This window comes from Salvelinus sp. IW2-2015, linkage group LG36 (genome assembly GCF_002910315.2).
Source record: "Salvelinus sp. IW2-2015 linkage group LG36, ASM291031v2, whole genome shotgun sequence".
NCBI lineage: Eukaryota > Metazoa > Chordata > Actinopteri > Salmoniformes > Salmonidae > Salvelinus > Salvelinus sp. IW2-2015.
The window spans coordinates 9,868,395-9,890,498 of NC_036875.1; the positions used below are offsets into that span (position 1 = coordinate 9,868,395).

The 22,104-nt window shown below is 43.7% G+C and overlaps 1 protein-coding gene across 4 annotated transcripts in view; it reads left to right on the forward strand.

Moving 5' to 3' along the window:
* Positions 1–22,104, forward strand: part of LOC111959602 (protein TANC1) — a 173,837-nt gene that overhangs the window by 146,620 nt on the left and 5,113 nt on the right. For 3 of the 4 annotated variants that reach the window (XM_023981287.3, XM_023981289.3, XM_023981288.3), the window contains exons 16-23: positions 1,556–1,792; positions 2,457–2,642; positions 3,490–3,568; positions 13,658–13,791; positions 13,909–14,038; positions 14,346–14,521; positions 14,809–14,941; positions 17,224–17,315. In XM_023981287.3, the coding sequence (XP_023837055.1) occupies positions 1,556–1,792; positions 2,457–2,642; positions 3,490–3,568; positions 13,658–13,791; positions 13,909–14,038; positions 14,346–14,521; positions 14,809–14,941; positions 17,224–17,315 (1,167 nt within the window). Of the gene's footprint in view, positions 1–1,555; positions 1,793–2,456; positions 2,643–3,489; positions 3,569–13,657; positions 13,792–13,908; positions 14,039–14,345; positions 14,522–14,808; positions 14,942–17,075; positions 17,106–17,223; positions 17,316–22,104 lie in introns of all 4 variants that reach the window. The other variant, XM_023981286.3, reaches the window with a different exon arrangement.

Here is a 22,104-nt window from a genome sequence, read left to right on the forward strand (position 1 = left end):
ATGTTTACCAGCCCTTTTCTTTACCTATTTCTGGGAAACGTTTCCCATCACCGAAGGCAAATCTACCCGTCGGTATGGGCTATACAATGTGTGAAAAGAAGCGTTTATATCCAACTTTTCCAGAGTTTACTGAATTCTCCCTGAAGGTGCACTGCCATCTGGGATCACCCGGTAATCTCGCGTGGCAACTACTACAGAGTATAGGGACTAGGGAGTGAGCTTCGGAAAATGTAGATGTAAACATTTATTCCTGATTATAGATTTGCCTTCGGTGATGGGAAAAGTTGATCAAAAATAGGTAAATATGTTTTCTGGGTACAGGATTTCGCCTTCAGCGATGGGAGACCGCCAGCACTGACATATTTTCTTGTGTGTGTGGTACCAGAATACATTCGAGTGGATGGTCATTGGTCTCCCTGAATTTTTTTCCTATCACATTTTCCCACCAGTGATTTGTATTAGCACAGTGGTATTATTGTAATCTACTCTCCTCACCTCAAATGTCCTCCCTGAGTGCTTTTTAATTCCACTGACTGCTCCCGGCGTGTGTTTTGATAAGGCATTCTGTTCCTGGAAACACTCACTTACGGTGATGAGTGTGGCCTCCCCACTAATGAACAACGGCCCATTGGAAATCTCACCAAGATTCTCACTGGGCTCAGATAGATTGATGCAGGTTGTTGCACTCTCTGCTGTTAATTTGATCCATTGCTATCTGTGATGCTGCTCTCTGTGGAGGAAAAGGAGGCTGTGCCGTTCTAAGTAATTACAGGGCCCTTTTAGATTAGTACTGATTTAATAAACAAAAAAGGGCCACGTTAATGGCGGAGCGGGCAAAATGATTTTTGATATTAAATTATGCCTAAATGATGTGTCTGTGCCTACTCTATTATGGCGAGAGGAAGGAAATAGCTATCTTAGGGCATATGAGGCAATTCATTATATTCTAGCTTTAAGTAAAAACAATCATATATTTTTCTTTGCCATTAGCAGTACTCTTATAGTGGCGTTTTATTACACATTGTCTTCCCCGTTTTCCCGGAGTGAAATATTCTGTTTGAGTGTAACATTGCTCATGTAAACAGCCACAGACAGAGTGAGCTTGTTCCTTTTCCTCCAAGGCCCCCTTGGAATCATTGGTGCTAATTTATTCAAGTGCGGTTCCGCCTGTAAATAAACAAATTCAATTTCCTCTGGTTTTAACACTCTCTGGGCTCCACTCACAGCACTGTCTGATCAAACATGTATAATTCATTTCCTTATCAAGGAGAAGAAGAATACGAAGAATGTTTACTCTTGTGTTGAATGTGTTTCTAAATTAGTACATGCATGCTCCAACTTTGTTTAAAACTAATCTCAGAAATGTGACGAGGTGATGTTTCAAGCAAGAAAGGAATTATTATTATTTATTTTTTACTGAATTGTCTCTGGCAGAATTCAGTGTTCTATTTTCTTTTACACATTTAAGAAGCCAAAAAGTTGAATTCCATGCTTACGTTTTTCTTACACGGTTAGATAAGATTCCTTTTATATTTAATGTGTGCTGCTTTTGCAGGTGAGTCGTCTACTGATGTTGGGCGGGGCCAACGTGAACTACCGGACAGAGGTGCTGAACAACAGCCCGGTGCTGTGTGTCCAGTCCCACCTAGGCCACCAGGAGATGGCTGGCCTGCTGCTGGAGTTCGGGGCCACCGTCGACGTGGTGTCCGAGAACGGCATGAGCCCTCTCTCCTTTGCCTCAGCCGCCGGACACCTTGGCCTGGTCAGTCTGCTCTGCAAAAGAGGAGCCAAGGTTGGTAGTACTACCCCTAGAGTTTAGACTCCTCGGACAACTACAGGATCAGGGCTAACCATGATTCTAGCTTTTCCTGTAATGGGGGGGGGGGTTCTACTAAGCTGTATGAAATTGTTTTAAGGTCATACCATGTATTTATCCCCTTATTTTTGGCACTAAACAGTCTACATATATACTTCCATTCACTTTTTCAACTGGTACATGGGGACCTTCAGACGAGTCTTGAGGCCTGTGGGCGCCCTAGAGCAAAACATGTACGTGTTCGTTAGAGTCTCACCTGTCCACAGAGGGGTTATACTAGTGTGTAGGCCAAACTGTTCGGACGCTACAGACAGAAGTCATCAGATACCGACAGAAGAGTCCCAAGATCCTTTTGTCGGTCACAGGGCAAAACGGAGAACACCATCGTGTTCATGAGACTCATCTGTCCAAAGAGGGGTCATAATAGTTTGTTCGGACGCTACAGACGATTTTGTGAGAAGAGCGATTTTCAGGACGTCTCAAGGTCTGACAAACACCGCTCTAGCTCTGTCACCTTTCACCGCTTTGATATTGGATAAGATCTCACTTTGATTGTAAAGCCACTCTGGGAGAGTGAAGCAAGAGCAACGTCACAGCATATAAAACATGTTCAGATAAGCACTGTTGTTGTGTGTTCTAGGTTGACCATGTGGACAAGAGCGGTCAGTGTGCTCTGGTCCATGCTGCTCTGAGGTGCCACCCTGACATCATCCACCACCTACTGGAGCTGGAGTGGACCCCCGAGGGCCAGCAGCAGAACTGCAGCCTGAAGAACAAGGCCCTCCAGCAGGCTCTCATCGCTGCCTCCAGCATGGGACACACGCAGGTCAGTCAGGGGACACCTGTGAAATCCCAAATGGCATTGTATTACCTAAATAGTGAACTACTGTCGTCAAAAGGAGTGCACTATGTAGGGAACAGGGTGCCATTTGGGACGCACCCACCTACTGTACTGTACTTTTTACTTTACTGTACACCCACACTAACCACAAGTCCTTAGTACCTTTCTATAATCAGGAAAGTTTTCCCACACAGTGCCACAACACAACCTCACCTCTTTAGGTTGGAAACAGAAGACACTCCACAGAGAATCACTGATGCTGCCATCACTGATGTTTCTTGTTTCCACTGATGAGACATGCTGTAGGAGTATTGATCCAGCAGTATGTTTGCAGCCAGCTACCCAGAAGAGAAGCATAGTGGGCTTTGGTAGATTCTGGCCTGCTCCTCATTAAGAGGGCTGCGATACCGTCAGGCCTATACACTAAGCCTGGGGCTCGACAGAATTATAGAAGTGGGTCGGAGTGAGCTATCGACCTCCACCTCCACCGAGGGCCCAGTAAAAGAGGAGAGTAAAGGAGAGCACAGACAAAGGGCTAGTTAACACTATTAAGGTATTAATACCACTGAACCTGTACTGCACAGCACTGACGAATATCTACTATAGACACTATACAGCCACTATAGTCCAGGCATCAGCGCTCTAGTCAACCATGATTAATTTATCATGCGCCAGAGAAGCATCATTTGCTCGGGCAGCATTTTATCGATTCGCTGAAGTTGTTTCATCGCTCCGGTTTTTCTGCAATGTAATCAGCGCGCCGTAGAACTAACTCAAGGCTTTATTTGATGCCTGGATTCTGTGTCATTAATCAACATTTCTCATTCGACAGGTTGTCAGAGGCTTGTTGGTGTTGAATAACGAGCATGGCGTGCAAATTGATGGCCATGACACTCTATGGGGAGAAACAGGTATGTGTTCTCTCTATTTTTCTTCCATTATACTGCTCCCTTTCCTTTGTGTTATCACCTGGTGGAGTATCAGTGTGGAACATTACTGCTGAAATGATGTCGTTGTCCCTTTCCATCAGCATAACACATTCTATCTGCATTATGTATTGCAGGGCTCTCCAACTGGTGACCCACGGGCCGAATTTGGCCGTGGGTGATTTTATTTCATTGTTTAGTCTTTAAAAAATTGAAGACTGTAAAAACACTAACTTTGGAAATCTGTTCCAAAGTATTCTCACGCATAGTAGGGATATACAGTTGAAGTCGGAAGTTTACATAAACCTTAGCCAAATACATTTAAACTCAGTTTTTCACAATTCCTGACATTTAACCTTTGTAAAAATTCCTGTCTTAGGTCAGTTAGGATCACCACTTTATTTTAAGAATGTGAAATGCCAGAATAATAGTAGAGAGAATGATTTATTTCAGCTTTTATTTCTTTCATCACATTCCCAGTGTTTAACTTGGGTCAAACGTTGGGTCAAACGTTTCGGGTAGCCTTTCACAAGCTTCCCACAATAAATTCTGTGAATTTTGGCCCATTCCTCCTGACAGAGCTGGTGTAACTGAGTCAGGTTTGTAGGCCTCCTTGCTCGTACACGCTTTTTCAGTTCTGCCCACAAATGTTCTATAGGATTGAGGTCAGGGCTTTGTGATGGCCACTCCAATACCTTGACTTTGTTGTCCTTAAGCCATTTTGCCACAACTTTGGAAGTATGCTTGGGGTCATTGTTCATTTGGAAGACCCATTTGCAACCAAGCTTTAACTTCCTGATTGATGTCTTGAGATGTTGCTTCAATATATCCACATAATTTTCCATCTTCATGATGCCATCTATTTTGTGAAGTGCACCAGTCCCTCCTGCAGCAAAGCACCCCCACAACATGATGCTGCCACCCCCGTGCTTCATGGTTGGGATGGTGTTCTTCGGCTTGCATGTTTCCCCCTTTTTCCTCCAAACATAATGATGGTCATTATGGCCAAACAGTTCTATTTTTGTTTCATCAGACCAGAGGACATTTCTCCAAAAAGTACGATCTTTGTCCCCATGTGCAGTTGCAAACCGTAGTCGGGCTTTTTTATGCCAGTTTTGGAGCAGTGGCTTCTTCCTTGCTGAGCGGCCTTTCAGGTTATGTCTATATAGGACTCGTTTTACTGTGGATACAGATATATTTGTACCTGTTTCCTAAAGCATCTTCACAAGGTCCTTTGCTGTTGTTCTGGGATTGATTTGCACTTTTCGCACAAAGTACGTTCATCTCTAGGCGACGGAGCGCGTCTCCTTCCTGAGCGGTATGACGGCTGCGTGGACCCATGGTGTTTATACTTGGGTACTATTGTTTGTACAGATGAACGTGGTACCTTCAGGCGTTTGGAAATTGCTCCCAAGGATGAACCAGACTTGTGGGGGTCTCAATTATTTTTCTGAAGTCTTGGCTGATTTCTTTTGATTTTCCCATGATGTCAAGCAAAGAGACACTGAGTTACAATGTAGGCCTTGAAATACATCCACAGGTACACCTCCAATTGACTCAAATGATGTCAATTAGCCTAGCAGAAGCATTTAAAGCCATGATGTAATTTTTTAGAATTTTCCAAGCTGTTTAAAGGCACAGTCAATTTAGTGTATGTAAACTTCTGACCCACTGGAATTGTGATACAGTGAATTATAAGTGAAATAATCTGTTTGTAAACAATTGTTGGAAAAATTACTTGTGTCATGCACAAAGTAGCTGTCCTAACCGACTTGCCAAAGCTATAGTTTGTTATCAAGAAATTTGTGGAGTGGTTGAAAAAGGAGTTTTAATGACTCCAACCTAAGTGTATGTAAACTTCCGACTTCAACTGTGTATGTGATCGTACACAAATGTAAGCAAGGTTTGTAATGATTGTTTTAGTCAAATATTATTTTTGTTTGGGCTTCTTGCTGTCAATTTGCTAAATATTTGTTATTATGTTCCGGCCCCCTGACCATCTGCTCAGCAAAAAATTGGCCCGCGGCTGAATCTAGTATATAATCCCTGATGTAGTAATTCACATTTCCGCAAATATGCGGTCATTTTTACTTTTAAAGCCTGCCCAATATTCCTTGTCTCCTTCCCTTAAAAGCGTCCCTGCTTTGTTCATTTGGGCTTTTATCTGGATGGAGAGTCATCAGGCTATCCTGTATCGGTAGTGCTAACTGAGTGATTTTCTACTTTAGAGCAGAATTACAGGCATCGCTCCCAGCAGTCCATTCTAAGCACTGAGTCATCGGTGCAGTACATTGTCCATTTAGGTCATGCCAAGCCATTTGTCCTGTTTTTCTCCTCTGCCATTAAAACACTTCCTCTTAGTAGGAGTCAAGCCAGAGCTTTAGTTTCTGTTAAAGATCTGAAATGAATCATTTAGTCCCAGTGGTAATACTGCAGATGTTGGGAAAGGTCGAAGTCTTAGGACTTAGAGGGGCAAACTGAGATTCAAACAAGAAATGTATAAGTTATATTCTTCAAGAATCAATAGTTACAGTACAGTGCCAGAAATTATTGACACCGCTTTACTTTTTCCCCGTTTTGTTAATGTAGACTGAATTTAAAATGGATTACATTTAGATTTTGTGACACTGGCCTACACACAATACCCCACAATGTCAAAATGGAATAATGTTTTTAGCAATTTTTTTACAAATTAAAGCAAAATGGAATCTGAAATGTCTTGAGTCAATAAGTAGTAAACCCCTTTGTTATGGCAAGCCTAAATAACTTCAGGATCAAAAATTGGCTTAACAATTCAGATAATAAGTATCATGTTATGGGTATAGACTAGGGAGTGTTTTAGGATAAAAATAAACGGAATCGAGCTAAGCACAGACAAAGTCCTGGAGGAAAACCTGGTTCAGTCTGCTTTCCAACAGACACTAGGAGACAATTCCCCCTTTCAGTAGGACAATAACCTACAGTGCCTTCAGAAAGTATTCAAACCCCTTGACTTATTTCACATTTTGTTGCGTTACAGCCTGAATTAAAAATAGATTACATTTTCCTCACTCATCTACACACAATACCCCATAATGACAAAGTAAAAACATGTTTTTAGAAGTGAGTCCATGCAACTTATACTTGTTAAGCAAATGTTTACTCCTGAACTTTAGGCTTACCAAAGGGGTTGAATTGAAGCAAGACAATTCAGCTTTTCATTTTTCATTAATTTGGAAAAGGAATTACAAACATCATTCCACTTTGACATTATGGGGTATTGTGTGTAGGCCAGTGATAAACATTCTCAATTTAATCATTTTTAAATTCAGGCTGTAACACATTTTGTAACACTTTCTACAGGCATTGTAAAACGCAAGGCCAAATATACACTGGAGTTACTTACCTAGACGACATTGAATGTTCCTGAGTGGCCTTGTTACAGTTTTGACTTAAATCTGCTTGAAAATATATGGCAAGACTTGAAAATGTCTGATCAACAATCAACTTAACAGAGCTTGAAAAGTTTTTTTTTGTAATAGTGGGCAAATATTGTACAATCCAGGTTTTCAAAGCTCTTAGAGACTTACCCCGAAAGACTCACATCTGTAATCGCTGCCAACGGTGATTCTAACATGTATTGACTCAGGGGGTTGAATACTTAACTAATTTATTTTCCATTAATAAAAATAAAAAAGTCGATTTTCTATCCAAAAATGATAATTAAATCCATTTTAATCTTTGTAACAGAACAAAATGTGAAAAAAGTTAAGGGGTGTGAATACTTTCTGAATAATTTAAAAGTCCACAAATGTATGTACACGTCCCAAATTGCCTAATTAATGGCCAGCTGAATGTATATGCTGGAACTCATTTGGAGGAGGCAGCAAATGTGGAACCAATCTAAAAAAAAAACAACAACAGCTGAGCAGGAGAAATGGAGCTGGCACTTGCAGGGGGTGGCTGCAGGTCAAAGCAATTTAAGATTGATCCTGGTAATGGTGCAGGAAGCCAAGTGGAACAGGGAACAAAAGTCTAAGGTTGCATCCCAAATGGCACCCTAATTCCATATATAGTGCACTATTTTTGGCCAGGGTCCATAGCACCCTATTCCCTATGGGCCCTGGTAAAAGTAGTGCACTATATAGGGCACAGAGTGCCATTTGGGACGCAGACTATAAGCAGGAGTCTGTTGTCATATCTATGAGTCAGCAGGGTTGTCATAGAAGTGCTGAATAAATCAAATGTCTGTTTTAATTCAAATAAAATAAAGACGAGGCCTCTGGGTATGGAAGTATTAAAATGGTCTGAGATCTGGGATGGGTTTGAAACATTTCCCACCGTCCTATGCTTATAAACATTACAACTTACCAGTACCATCCCCATTCATGTTGGTGCAGCATTTCTGTGTACTGAATGAGTAAACACACATCGTTAGGATACTGTTTCCCAAATGGCACCCTATTCCCTTAATAGTGCACTTCTTTTCGCCAGGGTCCATAGGGAATAGGGTGCCATTTGGAATGCTGGCTACAGCAGTACAGCTTTTTAGAAATTCTTCTTGTGGTTTTTGTTATCATCATGGCCTCTTGTGGAAAGCTGCACACTGGAGATAAAGACAGACAGAGACTGACACCACAGATTCTCTTCTCTTAGGTAGTCCGTTAAAGATGAGAGTACAACAGCACAGAGCGGGATCTGTGAGTGTCTGTTAAGTGTTCCAAGTAGCAGAACTTCACTTGTAAGGCCCACAAATAAAGAAACCCATTTTATATGATCATGGTGACCAACTGTTGCTCAGAAATCCTCAAATGGTCCAGAAGTTCCCAACTCTTCATCATTCGGGCAGCTCATTTAATGATGTCTGTGTTTTTTTAGAGCACACAGTCTAATGGTGAGAGAGAAAAAAAAAWTAGAGCACACAATCTAATGATGAGAGAGAATGTGAACAATAGTCTCTCTGTGGCCTCAGTAGTATGCCAGGCTGGTGTAGACAGCCAGCCTAGCAGTAACAAATGGCTCTGAGATGTAGGTCAGCCCATTAGGTCTAGGAGACAGAGGCCCTGCATCACAAATAGTACCCTATTCCCTATAGTGCACTACTTTAGACCAGARCCCAATAGGCCCTTGTCAAAAGTAGTGCACTACATAGTGAATAGGGTGCCACTTTGGACACCGATGATGCGTTCTCCTCAGTGCTACTGCTGCTAACTGGTGCTGCTTCTGCAAAATACATTTCCTGGCAAAAAAGTGCTGAAGGGCTTTGGAGCTTATTACATCCTAGGGACAAAGATATCCCCTTTCGAAATGGCCCTTCTTCTCTGGAAACGGCTACTTTCCATCTTAGGGGCCACATGTTCGTAGGGCTGAGGAATGAGCCAGTGTTATTTTAGATTGGGCCAGAAACCTTTTGGTTTTTTTATCATAAAGTGCTGCTTCATGTTTTGCACCTTGTTACATCATCACACTGCTGCAAAACAACATTTCTGTTCACACCCCCACCACCTACTTTGTTTCTTACTTAGAGAAGGATAGAGGCCTACTTTCTTTTTATTTGTTTAGACGGTAGTGCAAGAGGTATAGTACAAAATGCTAATTTATTATAACGGGTAGGCAGGTGTGTATGGTGTGTTTTAAACTGAGCGGATTTACACCCAGGCCTTGGCTGGTGGCCCTGTAGACATGACCATTGCTGTGAATAATCAGTAGTCATGCTTGCCTTCATTCTCAAAGTCATCCAGTATGTGCCACCTGCTGTAGCTAGAGGCGACAGAAACGCACACCTATTTAGGCGAGGTGCTGGCTAGCGGAGTGGAACACTTAAAAAAATAAAGGAGAGCCGCACACTCTAGGAGCTCAGATGCAAAAATATTTATGTCCAACGTTTCGACAGACAAGCTGTAGCTGACAGTGATCCAACATTTACTGTAACTCTGAGCTCTATGTATTTACCTGGATGTTAAACCTTCTAACTCCCATCCGTTCCAGGCTAATACAGGTCACAGGTGGCCCCATGACGCCAGGCACAACACCAGCGAGCTAAAACAAGGAGACGTGCTCCAACACCCATCTCCGCAAATGAACGCGTTTTGAAAGCTAATTGCACCCACCTGGCACTAGGCTCATTCAAAGCAACACTTTGTATTTGAGAAGATAGGCAAATGTGCATTATTTTGKGCGCTGTGGTTGGTTTAAAATATGTATTTTAGCAAACAAAGAGGCTACGCTTCTCTGCACTCTTCCTGACCACTCGGGAGCTCCACTTAAATGGCTGTATTCAATGCCTCTTTACGGGTATGATTGGGTTGTAATTCAATGGAGAGCCATCACAGGGCTATATAGAAAAGAACATCTACACTTAAATGTTGTGGATACGGCATAGGCAGCAGAACTGGTTCGGCCTTAGAAATACTGCAAGTGAATATCACAGCCTGAAATCTTTTATATTAATTTTGTTTGAGGGTTTATAAACCTAATCCAGAGGCCTGTATGGAGTTATACAGCGGGAGAAAACTCAGTAAGATAGCCCAGGTGAAATACCCTCCCAGAAATTGACATTCATCGCTGCAGCGCTGAACAAATTCCTTCAGTTAACAACCTGTCAGAGAAATATAATTTCATATTTGAAAGGCAAAGTGTGAAAGAAATAACATCTTTATGCAAATAGGCCCACTGTACTTTGTTTGGATAGCGAGAGATTGGATTACGTCTCTGTGTTGGCACTATCATGTAAAATCCCTCAGAATGACAGAGTTTTACCTCTGGGAAGGAGAAAGGGTAATAGTGGTGTCTTCTTTGTAGAATAGATATGAATAAGTCGCAGCAGTGGAAAAGATTAGGGGAAAGACAAATAGACACAGTGCGGTATAACCTTTGTGATCACGTAGCATATATCTCAAGTTACAAGAGAGGAGCTATTGTGAGGTTATGTGGTTTCTGTAGAAATGGACAAATGGAGGTTGTTTTCCATCTGTAGAAGAGGTTTGTGCATGTTATAAATTGTACACGCCACAAATGAGTAATGCAGTGGCCAAGTCAAACAGTGGCCCTGACATTTTCTACATTACTTAATAAAACGATGAGATCAACTTCTCATTATCATGAAATATTCAGTTGCGCCACTGGGTGTAGCCTCGTATATTGTCTTTTCATCCACTGTAATTATGCCTGTAAGAATMTTTTTAAATGATGAAATCACCCCCGTTTATAGGAGGTGTTTAATACATGTGGTGTTTAGTTGGCTGTGTTCTAAGTGTTTGGTTGTGTTTAATTATTTACACGGCGGTGGGTTGTTGCATGCGCCGCTCGCCCATCAGTCATTCATCCCGACACGAGGGGGGTGAGAGAGAGCGGTTTCTCTTACGGAGTATGTAGACAAGCGTGCAGAGCGGTGTGGAAACACAACAGTCGTGACACCACGGTCAAGGATGCCAGTCCCAGGTGGGAGGACGCACACCAGGATGATATGTCAGAGAGTAGTTTCTCTGATAGTGGAGTGAACTTGTAATGACCTAKACCTATAGAAACAGATCACAACTCCCACGATGCCACAGTCAGGAAGTAGGTCTTCATGTGATAGATACTGTATGTTGCTGAGGTGTCCTTGACGGATGCAGCTGATACCCTGCTTCTCCAGTTTGTTAGCCCAGCAATGGTCTCCTTCTAAAACGGCTAAATCAACTGCATTTGAGCGACTAGTGCTTGTTTACAAACTGACGCGGGACACTGTGCACTACTTTTGACCAGGGCCTATAGGGTTCTTCTGGTCAAAAGTAGTGTACAATTATTAGTTTGGTCAGGAAGAGGTCCGGTCTGTCCGTGTTTGGTCTGTTTATCAGTCAGTGATTTACAGTCCACCCCTCAGGACAGCAGTCTTAGTGGGCCAGACCGGAGAGAGAGGCAGATTAGGAGGAAAGATAAAGTTGAGTAGCTTATTACAGAACATGACTAAGATATCAATCTGCTTGGCTCTATGAAGGAGGGAAGGACGGATGGAGGGAGAGACAGAGATATAGAGGGAATGGGCACAGTAAAGAGACACGTTTCTGAGATCAGAGAGAAGATCAAACGCATTGAATTGGCCTTGGAAGATCATAGACGGATGCCACTGGGGTCTCCTGTAGGGTTTGAAAGTAGTATACAGACCAAGCTTTTCATTGGGTGTTCCCTAATGTTCGACTAATAGAGGTACACAGGATTCTATCAACATCTCAAAACGGATGCATCCCCGAAAGAGAGCACAGTAACAATAATGTCCGTCTTAGACTGCTGTTGTTCCAGAGGGTGTGTCCCAAATGGCACCCTATTCCCTATGGACCCTGGTCAAAAGTTGTGTGCTACAGAGAGAGTAGGGTACTACTATTTGGGATGCATCCCAAATAGTAGTCTCTGCTCTGCGGAGATATGCTAGGGGAGCAGATGGAGGTTGTGGTTGGCTGAGATGTAACGGCCCTCCGCTCACACTCCCATCCTGATGGATGACGCCCTCAGCCTGAGACAGGGGCTCTGGGTCTTTAATCTGGGTCTTTAATCTGGGTCTTTCGTTTTCCTGAGGTGAATCCGAATGCACCACCAGTCTCTCTCTGTGTCGGTTTATTGTTCAGATACCAACTTTCATCCAAGACTTGAATCTGATTATAAACTGGGTGGTTCGAGCCCTGAATGCTGATTGGCTGACAGCTGTGGTATATCAGACCGTATATCACGGGTATGACAAAACATTTATTTTTACTGCTCTAATTATGTTGGTAACCAGTTTATAATAGCAATAAGGCACCTCAGGGGGTTGTGATATATGGCCGATATCCCACGGCTAAGGGCTGTGTCTAGGCATTCAGCGTTGCGTCGTGCGAAAGAACAGCCCTTAGCCGTGGTATATTGGCCTTATACCACACTCCCTCGCGAGTCCCTCCCTTATTGCTTAAATCTACCACATCCCCTAGTAAAGTATAGTATCCACTGAATGTGGGCCTACTGCTATGGCTCAGTGTGCTAATCAGGAGATGAGAAACACATGGACTGTAGTATTCTTTTCACTGCATCTTAGTATGTTAGGTTAAAGATACTTGAATCTGTCTTTAAAGTACCTTAACCTATTCTGTAACAGAAATGGCAAAGATGTACCAGCAAATTAATGGTATCTTATTGAGTTTTTTCCCTGTTGTCATCATTTTGGACCTGCTATTCTGCTAGACATTAGATAAGATCACTACTCAAGTCTCAAAGCTTTCTCTTTTGGCACAAGTTAACAATTTCGGTATTTGTATTAATGGCAGACCTAAATACATAATGTGTGTGCGTTCGTGTAACATTGGGACGGTTTCTGGGTGAACAGCCAAACTTCCTGATCACCTGTATTATGTTTATTTCTGTCTAATAATGACAGGCACAGTACAAGTTTCCAAGAGATAAGATTTCACATGGATTTGCAAACAACAATACAATCAAGACAGTATTGTTAGCTTTAGCTTTATCAGCCTCGATTTAAACATTCAGACACTTGTGTTTTCCGTCTAAATTATGTTATATTGTCAAGAAGGAAATAATACTGAATTGTGTTTTAGTCCAATTATCGGCACTCAGTGGATAGACAACTAAATGCTGTATGTTTTCAACTTAAATGTGGACTAGAGGGAGCAGGCCCTGTCTCGAGCGAGCCAGACCCTGCCCTGTGTATGTGTGAGGTCTCACCTCAAATTAGTCACTTTCTAGCTACGTGGCTAGATGTCAATATCAATCTCTTTGGTTACAGCAGAGACGTTCAATCAAGAATTTATTTTTGGGGGTAAATGGCGCCCTTTGTGTGCACTTTCGGTAATACCGTTTACCCCGGTGTGGTACAGAAATGGTATGACGGTATGAAAATCTGAAAGACCGCCCAACCCTAATGTGTAGCGTTTCTCTCTGTCTCTCTCTGTCTCTCTCTCTCTCTCCCGCTCTTTCTCTCTCTCGCGCTCTCTTTGTGTGTCTGTGAGTTTCCTTTCTCCCAAAGGTGTGCTGGCGGACTAATTTGAGAAAGTGACTCAATTCAGCTAGGGCAGTAGTGCCCTAGCTGACCCGGGTCCAGTCCTGACACCTTTCCTCTGGTCTCCTCAGCTCTGACGGCGGCGGCGGGCCGGGGCAAGATGGACGTGTGTGGCTTCCTGCTGGAGCACGGGGCCGTGGTGCAGCAGGTCAACCGCAGGGGGGTCTCCCCTCTCTTCTGTGCTGTCAGACAAGGACACTGGCAGGTGAGACACACACMCGATCATATTGCCTCAAACTACAGTTACACGTCAAAGGAACCTTGATGATTTACCCCGAGGAAGTGGAGTTCAAGTCTGTTTGTGCGCGTGTGTGCGGGTTAGATTGCAGAGCTGCTGCTGCAGCAGCAGCATGGCGCTGACGTGAACATCAGTGACAAACAGGGACGGACACTACTTATGGTGGCAGCGTGCGAGGGCCACCTGAGCACTGCCGACTTTCTGCTGTCAAAGGGTGAGCTACCACGATGCTACGCTAGATAATTTATGCGTCCCAAATTGCACCCTATTCCCTTCATAGTGCACTATTTTTTACCAGGGCTCATAGGAGTCTCAAAAGTAGCGCACTGTATAGGAAATAGGGTGCCATTTGGGACGCAGGCTATGTCAGCCGTCACAATGTAAACCAGTTTGCTCTTTCTCTAAAGTCAGATTCAATCCAAATTCAAAAGTACCCAAATATCGAATGGTTTGTTGAGTGAAGGTCATATGCTGTGGTTTTGATAAATCTGCTGTTGAATGCTTGATTTATTCTTCACTAGGTGCGTCGTTGACGTCGATGGACAAGGAAGGGTTAACGCCCATGAGCTGGGCRTGTTTGAAAGGACATAAGAACGTTGTGCAGTTTCTGGTGGAGAAGGGTGCGGTCATAGACCACACGGACAAGAATGGACGGACTCCGCTGGACCTGGCCGCCTTCTACGGCGACGCGGAGATTGTGAGTAGCGAGATACATTGACAGACAGTGAGACTGACAGACAGGCAGACAGACGGACGGGACAGGAAGACAGACAAGATAGAGACAGACAGACAGTTATTAAGCTCAGTCTAAATCGGTCTCACTAGGCCTGCCCCTTAGTTAGGCCCAACACAAGTGCTCTGGGTCTCCTTATGAGACACACACTGCTGGGAATTACCACATATCTATTGGAGAGTTAAGAGTGTTTGTTCTGACTGTAGGTGACTTAAGAGTGTGTGTTTGACTGTGTTTCTCCGGTTGTAAAGGTCCATTACCTGGTGGAGAAAGGAGCCGTGATAGAGCATGTAGACTACAGTGGTATGAGGCCGTTGGACCGGGCGATAGGGTGTCGGAACACATCGGTAGTGGTGACCCTGCTGAAGAAGGGGGCTAAACTGGGTAAGAAACTAAGAACTGTAACTATGATTTGTGTTTGTTTCTAGATACACTGTTCTTTYAGTGTTCTTTCCAACAACCTTATAGTCTAGTGATTGAACTACTTTGGCTTTACGATAGTAATGAGAGAAAGCAGACTTGAGCTTCCAGTCTCACTAAATATAATGAGGTTATCGCCATGGAATCTGGATGCTCAGTGATAAAATCGCGAATTTGAAATAATGTCCTATCGTGATTCTGTACTTATGAAATCGGCCAATAGACAATGTTATCGCCCCCCCTAACGCCCCCCCCCCCCAAAAATAAACAAAAATAAAAGTTTAAATAGACAGCTCGCGCAAGCGCACATGCTACGGGAGGGACGAGAGGAATCACGGCCATGACAAAAGTGATTGAGTAGAGCAACTCTGGAATAGGCTACAAGGTAAATCACCATGGGCTGCAGAGCAAGCAACTCTTCAGTCTTCAGAACTGGATAATTATCAAATGATTAGCATTTTTGCCTCATCCTCATCTCTTGGCCTAGGCTATATGTCAGTAGTTTGCAWATTGTTAAAATATGGAAACAGGCCTAGCCCAACTCTAGGCTGCGCATCGTTTCATTCATAACCTTTTCTCAGTTCTAGGCTTTTTTCTTTTGACTTCTCGTTCAATTTTTCYATCTTGATAATGTTTGCTCAATTTCACTTGTTGCCTGTAGTGTTGGTCATTCAAAATAAAGCTGTAAGAATAGATTCGTTTTTTATCTTTCTATTGTTGTTGATCTCTCATTATTACCTTMGGTCTACCATGTTTAAGTTATTCTACATTGTTCTCTTGCATTCTGTAAGTATAACATCTTTTTTGGAAATAGGCTATAGCAAATAGGAATATAGGCGGTCTACTCGGAATGTCACCCATGCATTGCCCTGCTCTTTACTGCGCGGGGCTAATCAAGTTGAAATGGGTATCGTCTGTCACATCGCGATGTCGTCACCATCGACAACAGCTGTCGGTCATCCTCAATAGACAATACTATGGTAATATTACCCAAACCTAGTGCTAAATTCAAGGGCAATGACACTGAACAGATTTCAACCAGGATTCACCTAGTGTGTAGTAGGCTTGGGCCATATACCGCTTAAATTATTATTATTATTGGAGGTTGGACGGGGGTGCATGCTACGCCACTGCTTAGAACTATAAGTTAAGTAGAACTATAAGAAATGTTAAGATGTGTCAAATAAATCATATCCAACTCATGGTAGCAGCTATGCATTTGGTTTGCTAACTTGCTAGCTACGTGGCTAGATGTCAATATCAATCTCTTTCGTTACAGCAGAGACGTTCAATCAATAATTTATTTTTGGGGGTAAATGGCACCCTTTGTGTGCACTTTCGGTAATACCGTTTACCCCGGTGTGGTACAGAAATGGTATGACGGTATGAAAATCTGGAAGACCGCCCAACCCTAATGTGTAGCGTTTCTCTCTCTCTGTCTCTCTCTTTCTCTCTCTCTCTCTCTCTCTCTTTCTCTCTCTCTTACTCTCTCCCTCCCGCTTTTTCTCTCTCTCGCGCTCTCTTTGTGTGTCTGTGAGTTTCCTTTCTCCCAAAGGTGTGCTGGCGGGCTAATTTGAGAAAGTGACTTATCACCTAAATGACATTCACTGAGCTATCTAGGCCTAGAGCTTATCTGCCTCATTTTACATCTGCAGTGCGGGACAGCCAGGCACCTCACCCAGAGTTAGCTAATGGCCAATACCTCCAACCCTCTCCCTTGCCCTGGTAGCAATGTAGTCTGCTCTTAACACACAATGCTATCAGTCTCTATAATCTCAATTGCCTTTACGRCCAGCAAATCACCATTTTGTTTCATATCAATGCAATTATAGGTACAGTATATCCACTGGCATACTCTCTCAGTATTATCAGTGCAGGAAATAAAATGGTCGACACAAAAGCAGAAAACGTGAGGTAATTTAAGCTTGGAAAGGTGCAAAATGAATAAATCACATTTTATAGCCATAGCAGTTTCAAATTATCTTCTGCCTTTCTGAATGCTTTTATCTCTTTGCATGATTCCTTTTCTCTTTCCTTCCTTCCTTCAATCTCTCATCCTTTTTCTCTTCTTCTAAACTGCTTTCAATGTAACCGTAAGGCTACAGAACGTCGCCTTATGATCGATCAGGTACAATCTTTAGGTAACTTTACCTTGTTACCAATTTCCTAGTGAATATAGTCCGTGGGTCGGGGAGCGGCAGTGGTGTAACTCTACTCTGTGTGTGTATGTCTGTGTGGACCAACAGGGAATGCAGCCTGGGCTATGGCCACGTCCAAGCCTGACATCCTCATCATTCTCCTGCAGAAGCTTATGGAGGAGGGCAACGTGCTTTACAAGGTACGGAAAAGAGATTAGGCYTGCGTCCCAAATGGCACCATATGTTCCCTGGTCAAAAGTACTAAATAGGGAATAGGGTACCATCTGGGATGCAACCTATGTAGGCTTGCAATGATGTATACTGTGTATTGATATAGTCAAGTGTGTTCTGAGTAAATGGTCTTTTACGATGGGCTACAATAAAAAAAGACTGATGCATACAATGTAATTACAGTGCATTCGGAAAGTATTCACACCCCTTCGTTTTCCACCTTTTGTTATGTTACAGCCTTATTCTAAAATGTATTCAATCGTTTTWTTCCTCATCAATCTACACACAATACCCCATAATGACAAAGCCAAAACAGGTTTTTAGAAATGTTTCCAAATGTATTAAACATTTTAAACTGAAATATCACATTTACATAAGTATTCAGACCCTTTAATCAGTACTTTGTTGAAGCACCTTTGGCAGCGATTACAGCCTGGAGTCTTCTTGGGTATGATGCTACAAGCTTGGCACACCTTTATTTGGGGAGTTTCTCTCATTCTTCTCTGGAGATCCTCTCAAGCTCTGTCAGGTTGGATGGTAGTGTCGCTGCACAGCTATTTTCAGGTCTCTCCAGAGATGTTCGATCAGGTTCAAGTCCGGGCTCTGACTGAGTCACTCATGGACATTCAGAGACTTGTCCTGAAGCCACTCCTGCGTTGTCTTGGCTGTGTGCTTAGGGTCGTTGTCCTATTGGAAGGTGAACCTTCGCCCCAATCTGAGGTCCTGAGCGCTCTGGAACACATTTTCAAATCAAATCGAAGTTTATTTGTCACGTGCGCCGAATACAACAGGTGTAGACCTTACAGTGAAATGCTTACTTACAGGCTCTAACCAATAGTGCAAAAAAAAGGTATGTGTGTGTGTGTAGGTAAGTAAAGAAATAAAACAGTAAAAATACATTTAAAAATAAGAGTAGCAAGGCTATATACAGACACCGGTTAGTCAGGCTTATTGAGGTAGTATGTACATGTAGGTATGGTTAAAGTGACTATGCATATATGATGAACAGAGAGTAGCAGTAGCGTAAAAGGAGAGGTTGGCGGGAGGTGGGACACAATGCAGATAGCCCAGTTAACCAATGTGCGGGAGCACTGGTTGGTCGGGCCAATTGAGGTAGTATGTACATGGATGTATGGTTAAAGTGACTATGCATATAAGATAAACAGAGAGTAGCAGCAGCGTAAAAGAGGGGCGCACACAATGTAAATAGTCCAGGTAACCATTGGTTACCTGTTCAGAAGTCTTATGGCTTGGGGTAAAAACTGTTGAGAAGCCTTTTTGTCCTAGACTTGGCACTCCGGTACCSCTTGCCATGCGGTAGTAGAGAGAACAGTCTATGACTGGGGTGGCTAGGGTCTTTGACAATTTTTCGGGCCTTCCTCTGACACCGCCTGGTGTAGAGGTCCTGGATGGCAGGCAGCTTTGCCCCAGTGATGTATAGGGCCGTGCGCACTACCCTCTGAAGTGCCTTGTGGTCAGAGGCCGAGCAATTGCCGTACCAGGCAGTGATGCAACCGGTCAGGATGCTCTCGATGTTGCGCTGTTGGAACCTTTTGAGGATCTCAGGACCCATGCCAAATCTTATTAGTTTCCTTGAGGGGGAATAGGCTTTGTCGTGCCCTCTTCACGACTGTCTTGGTGTGTTTGGACCCATTCTAGTTTGGTTGTTGATGTGGACACCAAGAATTTGAAGCTCTCAACCTGCTCCACTACAGCCCCGTCGATGAGAATGGGGACGTGCTCGGTCCTCCTTTTCCTATAGTCCACAATCATCTCCTTAGTCTTGGTTACGTTGAGGGATAGGTTGTTATTCTGGCCACCCGGCCAGTCTCTGACCTCCTCCCTATAGGCTGTCTCGTCGTTGATCAGGCCTACCACTGTTGTGTCATCTGCAACTTAATGATTTGTGACTTGTGCCTGGCCATGCGTTCGTGGGTGAACAGGGAGTACAGGAGGGGACTGAGCACGCACCCCTGGGGAGCTCCAGTGTTGAGGATCAGTGTGGCAGATGTGTTGCTACCTACCCTCACCACCTGGGGGCGACCCGTCAGGAAGTCCAGGATCCATGTGCAGAGGAGGGTGTTTAGTCCCAGGTTCCTTAGCTTAGTGATGAGCTTTGAGGGTATTATGGTGTGAACGCTGAGCTGTAGTCAATGAATAGCATTCTCACATAGGTGTTCCTTTTGTCCAGGTGGGAAAGGGCAGTGTGGAGTGCAATAGAGATTGCATCATCTGTGGATCTGTTTGGGCGGTATGCAAATTGGAGTGGTTCTAGGGTTTCTGGGATAATGGTGTTGATGTGAGCCATGACAGCCTTTCAAAGCACTTCATGGCTACAGAGTGAGTGCTACGGGTCTGTAGTAATTTAGGCAGGTTGCCTTTGTGTTCTTGGGCACAGGGACTATGGTGGTCTGCTTGAAGCATGTTGGTATTACAGACTCAATCAGGGACATGTTGAAAATGTCAGTGAAAACACCTGCCAGTTGGTCAGCACATGCCCGGAGCACTCGTCCTGGTAAATCTGTCTGGCCCTGCAGCCCTGTGTATTGTGAACGCTGCGTGTAAACATCCGGTGTCAGGATAAATAAAAAGCAAGGTTCTGCTAACTTTCTTTAATTATGTTTAATTACCGCAAACAATTATGGCAAATGCAATTTTCGTATATACGGGTTCGCTGTATCACCGCGCAGGATGAACAGGGAACTGGCAAGAAGTACGTAAACAGCTGTTCTTATACCGTGATGACGTAGTTTCAACGCGTCTGTTAGCCTATCACAGTAGAGGCTGGGCTTGGTTTAGACTTTGCCCCCCTTTGCTGGCCCTTTGTCCAAGCCCCTTGGCGCGTTCCTTTGTCCACATCTGGTTGCTGGGTAGATTAGCTCCGTCTTGGGTCTGTCGATTCTAAACTAAAACAGTTCCTAATATGGTATTGTCCAGTATTCTAAACTCTTGGTTGGTCTAGAGAGATGCACCCCTCCCCTCTCCAGACCGTCCACAGCTTTTATGGCCTGTGTTGGTCAGTCCTTACACCTACACACACACCCCCCTCTGTATAGTTTGTGTATGTGTGTAACAAAACAATATTCCTCTTCAACCAATATGCTAACAGGCTATTATGCATAAACATAAATCCTAACAGTATGTTGACCTGTTTAAAAGTCTTACTCACGTCGGCTACGGAGAGCGTGATCACACAGTCGTCCGGAACAGCTAATGCTCTCATGCATGCCTCAGTGTTGCTCAGTGTTGCTAGCTCGTCTGGTAGGCTCGTGTCACTGGGCAGCTCGCGGCTGTGCTTCCCTTTGTAGTCTGTAATAGTTTGCAAGCCCTGCCACATCCGACGAGCGTCGGAGCCGGTGTAGTGTGATTCAATCTTAGCCCTGTATTGATGCTTTGCCTGTTTGATGGTTCGTCGCAGGGCATAGCGGGATTTCTTGTAAGCTTCCGGGTTAGAGTCCCGCACCTTGAAAGCGGCAGCTGTACCCTTTAGCTCAGTATGAGGGGTAGAGTTGCCGCTTTCAAGGATCTTGCTGTACTTTTCCCCGTTCATCTTTTCCTTGATCTTGACTAGTCTCCCAGTCCCTGCCACTGAAAAACATCAGACCAGAGAATCTTGTTTCTCCTGGACTGAAAGTCCTTTAGGTGCCTTTTGTCAAATTCCAAGTGGGCTGTCATGTGCCTTTTACTGAGGAGTGGCTTCTGCCTGATTGGTGGAGTGCTGCAGAGATGGTTGTTCTTCTGGAAGTGTCTCCCACCTCCACAGAGGAACTCTGGAGCTCTGTCAGAGTGACCATCAGGTTCTTGGTCACCTCCTTGACCAAGGCCCTTCTCCCCTGATTGCTCAGTTTGTCCGGGCGGCCAGCTCTAGGAAGAGTCTTGGTGCTTCCAAACTTCTTCCATTTAAGAATGATGGAGGTCATTGTTTTCTTGAGGACCTTCAATGCTTCAGACATTGTTTGGTACCCTTCCCCAGATCTGTGCTTCGGCACAATCCTGTCTCTGAGCTCTACGTACAATTCCTTCGACCTCATGGCTTGGTTTTTGCKTTTTCACATACACTGTCAACTGTGGGACCTTATATAGACAGGTGTGTGCCTTTCCAAATCATGTCCAATCAATTVAATTTACCACAGGTGGACTCCAATCAAGTTGTAGAAACATCTCAAGGATGATCAATGGAAACTGGATGCACCTGAGCTTATTTTTGAGTCTCATAGCAAAGGGTCTGAATACTTATGTAAATAATGTTTTTCAGTTTTTGATTTTTTGATTTTTAATACATTTGCAAAAATGTCTAAAACCTGTTTTAAAAATAAGGTATTGTGTGTAGATTGATGAGGAAAAAATTGCATTTAAGMCAATTTAGAATAAGGCTGTAACGTTAAAAAAAGTGAAGGGGTCTGAATACTTTCCGCACTGTATAACATGACGTCATTGGATTGATTGGCCATCAGAGGGAGTGTTTGGATAAAAAGGACACCTCAGCCACTGTAATTTGGATGAGAGGTAACAACAATGACTGTTACATTTTGAGCAGCTCAATGCGACGCAGCAGAGATGAATGGGTGTGTGCAACGCCAAACTCCCCCTTTGAGCTGGGATTGATCCGTGACATTTAACAGATTGAGTTTTGTGGCAGAAAGGACAATCCGCTCAGGTGGGACCTGTGTGTGATTGATGACAGGGGGAGGGACTGTGTGTGAGCTGCTGCGACGTGCCAGTTGGGTTGGGGGAGGATCTGACAACCTACCTTCTCTC